This window comes from Sceloporus occidentalis, unplaced genomic scaffold (assembly GCF_023333645.1).
Source record: "Sceloporus occidentalis isolate IW3139 unplaced genomic scaffold, rSceOcc1.0.p SCAF_66, whole genome shotgun sequence".
Taxonomy (NCBI): domain Eukaryota; kingdom Metazoa; phylum Chordata; class Lepidosauria; order Squamata; family Phrynosomatidae; genus Sceloporus; species Sceloporus occidentalis.
Window position 1 is genome coordinate 4,722,794 of NW_028317046.1, and position 7,779 is coordinate 4,730,572.

The 7,779-nt window shown below is 50.3% G+C and overlaps 1 protein-coding gene across 1 annotated transcript; it reads left to right on the forward strand.

Moving 5' to 3' along the window:
• Window positions 1-2,165: 2,165 nt before the first annotated feature.
• Window positions 2,166-7,408, forward strand: LOC149286928 (sorting nexin-19-like). Its single transcript, XM_089493707.1, has 11 exons — window positions 2,166-3,710; window positions 4,294-4,432; window positions 4,624-4,724; window positions 4,989-5,108; window positions 5,372-5,502; window positions 5,753-5,849; window positions 6,138-6,282; window positions 6,425-6,554; window positions 6,827-7,011; window positions 7,092-7,179; window positions 7,285-7,408. Exons 1-11 carry the CDS (start codon window positions 2,166-2,168, stop codon window positions 7,406-7,408), a joined length of 2,805 nt encoding a protein of 934 aa, XP_089349833.1.
• The last annotated feature ends 371 nt before the right edge of the window (window positions 7,409-7,779 follow it).

Here is a 7,779-nt window from a genome sequence, read left to right on the forward strand (position 1 = left end):
CATAATGAGAAACATTTTCTGGGAGAACGCCGTGCCGCCATAACACTTTTTAATTAAATGGCTCTCGGAAAGTTTGCTCGCCAATGCAATCTGCTATTAATATTCCAAGTATCCATAACAGGGGGGAGATTAAGTAATGCATTAAATGAATGAATCCCATTAAGAGCCATAAAATGACTTTTTCAGGATTAATTCTGCGCAATTTCTTGTAAAATAGGGCTGGGCTGGTTCACCTGCGATAAGCGTTATTAACGCCATTTTGTAGAGACTTCCTATTACAGCCTAAAGAAGGGATATTAAGGTGTGACCCGAAATAAATTAGATAATGCAGCAAATTGGCTATAACACATACCTCCCAAGTGACTCTGTTCAGGGGGACAGTCCCTATTTTGCCCCCAAATCCCCATGCCCCACTTTCCTACCCTGCATGCCCCACTTTTCTACTATCTCAGAATGTTTGCTGGGTATGAGGGTATCGCGGTGTTCTGCAGGCAGGGGCGTGCTAAGGTGGGTGCCCGGCAGGTAGGCACACATCGGGTTCACATAGCACACTACAGGCTGCAGTAAAGACAGGGCTCCATGCATGGTGAGAGGGAGTGAGAGGGAGAGATGCGTGCTGCTACATGGGAGAGGGTCTGCTTATGTGGAAGTGTAGTGTTAGCGTCTGTGTGTCTTAACATATAGTGTAAGTGAATGGTGTTAGCGTGTGTGTGTATCTTAACATATAGTGTAAGTGCATGGTGTTAGCGTGTGTATGTTATCATATAGTGTTAGAATGTATAAGTGGCTGTTAGTGTATGTGTTAGCGTGAGTGTATGGGTGTCACCTTATAATGCTGGAGTGTTAGGAGATGAGCGTAGGGTTAGTGGTGCAGTGGTGGAGGAGGGAGATATAACTTCAGCTATACAGTCATCGTGTCCCTGCTGAGGCAGCACAAATTTATACTTCAAAGATTATTTCTAGGCCTTTATTGCACAGGTGGCAGTGTGCGCGCTTTCTGTCATCCGGCCAGCAGGTGGCAGTGTGCGCGCCTTCTGTCATCCGGCCAGCAGGTGGCAGTGTGCGCGTTTTCTGTCATCCGGCCAGCAGGTGGCAGTGTGCGCGCTTTCTGTCATCCGGCCAGCAGGTGTCAGTGTGCGCGCTTTCTGTCATCCGGCCAGCAGGTGGCAGTGTGCGCGCTTTCTGTCATCCGGCCAGCAGGTGGCAGTGTGCGCCTGAGGTTACACAAATCCTCTCTCCCGGAGCCGCTTGGCAGCTAAATCGGAGGAGGAAGAGCCAATCACAATATGGTTGCGGTCCCGTCGTGCACTGCGCTCTGTAGCATCCTACCTGAAATAATGCGATTATCCTGAGTTTTATGACGGAAGGTGAGCGGTGACACTCACAGGAGCATTACCGGCCCCCTGACACCCAGATGTGCGCAGCATGTGACAGCCGGTGCTCTGCTCTCATCCCTGGAGGAAACGGACCGAGACTGACGGTGATGTGACAGCAACAGTCTATGGGTAAGTATGTGACAGCCCCCAGACACCAGGGGGTTAAGGGGGTATGACAGCTCCAGACACCAGGGGGTTAAGGGGGATGACAGCTCCAGACACCAGGGGGTTAAGGGGGATGACAGCTCCAGACACCAGGGGGTTAAGGGGTATGACAGCTCCAGACACCAGGGGGTTAAGGGACATGACAGCTCCGGACACCAGTGAGTTAAGGGGTATGACCGCCATGGACACCAGGGGGTTAAGGGGTATGACCGCCATGGACACCAGGGGGTTAAGGGGTATGACTGCCATGGACACCAGGGGGTTAAGGGGTATGACCGCCCCATACTGGGGAAGAAGGAATGTGAGGGATATTAAAGTAAAACCGTCTGGGTGACAAGTCCTCCATCATTCACCACAAGTGCTAAAAACTTGGGAAAGTGGGTATTTCTCAACCCTCTCGGGACGGCCGCGCAGGCTCTCGAGCTCTAGTGCTGCTGATTAGAGAGAATGACCGAGATGCCTGTGTGATGACGTCGGGAGTAACTCAAACCGGGACGTGGGGCACCATAAAAAAACTTTTAAGATTTCAACATACCTGGTTGGTTTTATTACCTTTGTTTTGCTTCTGAAATAAGTATGTTCTGCATTAAAACGTTTAACATCCATCTCCTTCCAGATACAAACATGGAGAATATGAAATGTGGAGGTTATTCTCCTAAAAGCCTGAACAGAAAATGGATACTTCTGATCTCCGGGGTCCTTCTCGTGTGGTTGGCATTGGTTCACCTCCTCGTCAGCGCGTGGCTTCTCCTCCTCTTCTCCGCCATCATGGCTGCCATCGGAGCGTGGCTTGGGCCGCAACTCATACTCGACTGTCGGACCCAAATACACCTCGAAAGGTTTATTTCCTTAGACGAAAGCAGCCAGTCTCCAGACGCAGAGGGCCAGTTGGACAAAGAGATCGCGGTCACCATCCAGAAGATCGTCCGAGACTTTGTATCATCCTGGTACCGGAAACTTAGCCACGAGACGGCCTTTGAGGACGAGGTGAGAACGGCGATGTGGTATCTATCTATGGAGCTGAAAAGAAGGTTGAGTGGCACCAATCGGGAAGAGCTGACCCGGAAGTTACTGATTCTTGGAGGCTGCCATCTGCAGGGCTATAAGTGGGCCAAAGCACGAGTCGAAGGAATCCCGTCCCAGGCGGAGAGGGAATCGAGGTTATGGGAAGCGTACCAAGAACTAAGCCCGACTCACCGAGCGCTTTCTGATTTCAGAGGCGAGGTTGACCATGCTAGATACGTGGTGGATCTCTTGCTACGGGAGCTCGTCCCAAGGCTTCACTTGGAGAGTCGCACCGGGCGACACTTAGTTGTGGAATTAATCGCGTGTAACGTTGTGTTACCTCTGGTGGGCAAAATGTCAGAACCGGACTGGATTAACGTGGTCCTGACCAACGTTTTCTCTAAAGGACCCTTAAAGGTGGATGAGGAGACTCAAGAGATCCCAGTACAGTTGATGGTTCCAAAGTCTCTTCCTCTGAATCAGGAAGTAACCCCGCAGCTCGTCTTGCCCTCGTCGCTGCCGGACAACATCTCCTACGAAGTAATCGATAGTATAGACATGGATCAGGAAAGTGAGGGGGGACCGAAAGACCCTTTGGGTGGTACGGAGGAGTTAGCCTCATGTAAAAGTAAGTCCGATGCTTTCTCTGTACACTACCTGCAGCCTCCAAATTCTTCAAGCCCTTTCTTTCTCTGTGATGAATCGGAGCTGGAATCCCCTCTTTCTGATTTGGGGAGGGAAACGGACCCTCCTTTGATGAACTCGTCTGACGACCTCCTCTCTGACTACTGCATGGACTCGATCACCCCCCCGGCGGAGAGTCCCTGCGTTCCACACGAGGAAAGTGGAGCCTTAATAGAAGACGGAGGTTTGCTGCTGCTGCCCGGCGGCGTGCCGAGCCGGCCAGAAATTCTCCTTGAACCTGCAGGACTTGCCCCCGAATGTAAAAATACCCCACAGAACGACAAAGAAGGTCTGAGCCCACTGGAGGTTTCTCCCCTCGTCGCTTCTTCACCGACGGCTCCTCTGCATCCGTTTAGCTTTGTGCCTCTTAGCAGCCCAGACGGTCCGGTATTAATCCAAAACCTCCGCATCACCGGAACCATCACTGCTCGAGAACACAGCGGCACCGGCTCCCATCCGTATACATTGTACACGATCAAGGTAACTGCACGGAATGGTGCGTTAAACACCGATGTGTGAGTATCGAGTGAGCACGTTAATAAACGTTTAAGATATGTAGAAAACAAAGTATGGCAGGCTTCTTTTCAACACAATGGGGTATATCCACTAAACGGAGAGTTGTCAGAAGAGTTGTATTAACCCTCTCACTTCACTATTTACTATGACCATCTCCAGCAAGAAGGCCTGAGCTGGCCCGGTGTAATGCATAATTCAGAGGGTGAGGAGACTTCCAAGAGCCTTCACCCAGTTCACTATAGATTATACAGGGCCAGTCAATGTACATTATACAGACCCATTTGGCCACGTCTAGTCTTCCCATTTGTCCTGCTCTAAATTGGTGTAGAGTTCAGAAGCCAGCCAGGCTAATCGGAGAGCTGGCTCGATGTTTTTTTAGAAGCCAGACAGAGCTGCGCCCGCGGTGATCAGTGTAACGTTACATTTGGCCCCTAGTATCTCGTGCAACGGTCTAGGAGCTGCGGCCAGACGGGTCTTGGGGTTTTCTGTCATCGCTGGTTTATAAGTTGAGTGACCCGCTTGTCTCCTCTCGCACCCTCCGCGTCAGTACGATACAGCTTTGGACAGCCAGTCCCTGGGAAGTCTGCAGCCCATGGCCTACCACACGGTGAACCGGCGTTACCGCGAGTTCCTCAACCTGCAGACACGTCTGGAAGAGAGACCTGACCTGCGCAAGTTTGTCAAGCGTAAGAGGCTGTGTGTGTTTCTATGTTTATTTCAAACAGGCTTGGCAAAACCTAAAAACATCAATTGGTCAGCGGTGGCTCGTTAAAAAGTTCCTTCCGACATCTACCATTTTATTTTATTGAATTTTATTTTTTTTCTCTCTTTTCTCTATAAATTTTTCCCAGTTCGGTGAAACTTTCCTTTGTTTCAGATATTAAAGGCCCTAAGAAATTTCTTCCGGATTTGCCGTTTGGAAACATGGATAGCGAGAAGGTTGAGGCGCGGAAAAGCCTGTTGGAGTCATTTTTAAGAGTAAGAAAGAGGGAACGATTCTGCCGAGCACCTTTTATACACTCGCTGCGTGGCCTTAAAGGGGAAGTATTGCTAAAGAAACCCATTGTTATATTTGTTATGGAGGAGGCTAGGGGTGTCCAGTCCGGGATCAGGAGCTAAGTACACCTAAACACCCCACCGAACGCTGTAGCGGGGGGAATAGGCTCATGGAGCCTGGCGGCGCTATTAACCGAACCGTGCCTTGGAAAGTAAACGTCGTGTGTTGTTTGCCTGTTTTTGTAGCAACTGTGCGCAGTCCCCGAGATCGCGAGCAGCGAGGAAGTGCAGGAGTTCCTAGCTCTGAACACAGACGCCCGAATTGCTTTTGTTAAGAAGCCCTTCCTGGTCTCACGAATCGACAAGGTACCTTCGGCTCAGTCCTGTGTCTTATTATCTTTACGTTATAGGATATACATGTCTCCTATAACTACAAATAGCCCCCGTACTTATTATTTGCACTGTGGCCAACAGCATGCAGATGATTTAAAGGTAAGTGGTGTGTTAGGCGTTCCTAGAGTAGATACTTTTGCTTATAGACGATTTGTACTGAGTTTAGGCTGAGTTAAAATTTTGGTTATTGCTGAGCTGAGCGTTTCTTTGTATTCGTGACCTTTGTCGTAACCTAGATCGTAGTAAATGCCATCGTGGACACCCTGAAGACCGCGTTCCCTCGTTCTGAGCCCCAGAGCCCCACCGATGAGTTGAGTGAGAATGAAGTTGACGGCAAACCTCAGAATGACAACAAAAAAAACCCAAAGTGAGTCTCTTGGATCTGCCGCCTTCCTGCTTAACTCTCTTGATTTTTGGATAAGTGTTTAAAAAGATAACATAATTTACACACAGAGCCTTCGGGTCCAGGTGGTAATTCTGTGACCGGCGTGGTTCCTTTTCACTCTGTTGGGTTAAAGTGCATTACAGTTAATGTCCCAATGATCCATAGCCATATTATATATGTGTTCTGCCGTATTCTGTACCAGTTGGATTATTCCTCTTTCTGTCCTTCCCAGATCACGTCTTCGTTTCCCCTCCAGTAAAATTGCCCCAGTTCTGAACTCGTCCGACACGCAGGAGAGAATTGTCTATTCCTTCCGTGAGAGCAGCGCGGTAAGAACCCATGTGGGTAGATGAGGTTGTTGATATCGCGCCACAGGGAGCTGGTAATCTCTTTAACACTTTCAGCGCAGTGCAACATGTCCTGTAATATCAGGATTTATGTAGCCACAGAATGCAATCTCTCTGGTGCTTCTTCCAAATGATCTGGGTCTAGAACCAGGAGGTTCAATAATATTCATACATGGACTGTTTTTATACCGTTATATGGCAGCTGCTGTCCGTCATTCATGGAGTTGGTGGCACTGCTGGGTGCGTTGCTAACCAAGTGCTGGCTTGCAGGTCTCGGGTGCCATGTCAGTGAGAGCGATGGAATCCTTTATCCAGAAACAGGATCTGCTGCTGAGAGAGACCCCCTGTGACAGAGCGCCTACCACCGGGCCACCTGAGAAGGCAGAGACCGTTCCCCAGCAGCCTCCAAAAGCAGGTAGAAGGAAGGTGCTCCTTAGTGATGCCATAATCTGCTGCCAAAACATTACATTGGCTCGGGTGATTGAATCTCTGTTAATAGAGAAGGGCTGGAGCAGGTAAATGGCGTTCCCTTTAACAGCGTCCCCTCTGTGTGATAGGGCTGGACGGCGGGCTGGCTTCGGTGGCTCTCGAGGTGCTGTGGATGGTTATGAGGGAGCAGTGGAGTTGGCTTTGTACGGATAATATGCAGAAACTCACCCATCTTCTGTGCGGGAGCCTCATCCAGCGGTGAGCAGACCTCATGTGCTCTGTGATGGGGGGCATGCGCAGAAACACATTGAACCATCTGCACCTCTGTGTGTGGCCACAAGATGGTGCTAGCAGCTCGCGAGAGACCGTTGAGTTATGTTTCGATTTTCCATTTCGTGCTGTCGCTGCGCATGTCCAAGGCACTGTATCCTTTATATATTGTATCCCCTGCTTTATACATGTATCATGACGTTACTGACCACACACAGCTATAACCCAGCTTTGTGCGTTTGACGGCTCCTCTCCTGCAGGTGGTTGGAGGTCGAGGTCTCAAACATCACCTGCATGCAGCGATGGGCTCTGTACCTGCGTTTGCTGCAACAAGCCATCTGGCCTGGAGGTGCCCTTCGCAGCCATCCCCGGCCCGCAAGGACTCAGGAACAAAAGGATGCGGCTCGCAACCAGGCCCTGCAAAGCCTTATGGGTATTTTACCAGGTGAGCGCCGTCACTTTTCTGGAGCCGCCGGGGACCCCTATGGACAGACCTCACAGGGTCCGTCTCTCTCTCTCTCGTAGATCTGGTGCCAGGACTCCTGGGGAGGCAGAAATATCAGCAGGCCTGGCACTCGGTGCTCGACTCGCTCCAGCACCCCCAGATTAACAGGTATGGAGAAGCTACCAGCAGAATTATCCTTTATGCGAATGGTTTTGGGGGCAGATTTATCTTTTCAAGTAAAAATCTGACTCCTAAAAACTCTCCTTTCGTCAGGCATTTGATTTATTGCATCTGGGACATTCTCCTGGAAGGTGTGACTTCGGATTCCTCGCCGGAGGGGAATATCCTCCTTACGTCGGATCCCCGAAGGAGAGAGCTGGGGCAGAAGGGCAGTTGATGCGGGGGCTGGAAGTACCAGAGTACTGAAGGAATATAATATGTGGCTGGAAATGCACCCCATATCCTTCATGCAAGTATTAACCCCATGTGTTGCTGGTTTTGATAACCGGCATTAACCCCCGCGTGGCTGTTGGGAGACGTGTCCAGCAGCCGTTCCCGGCGGCTTTACTCGCGATCTGCAGCGCCTTTTAAGGTTTTCATCTTTCGGATGTCCTCCCCTGGCAGCGACCCTGCGCGTTCTTGTATTAACGGGGCATCTCCTAATATACCGGCAGCGTCTCCCCCTTCTGTGTCTGATTGGGACCTGTGTTATCACGCCGATGCCGGTGTCCACAAAGCAAGAAATCGGCACATTCATGTATACGACGG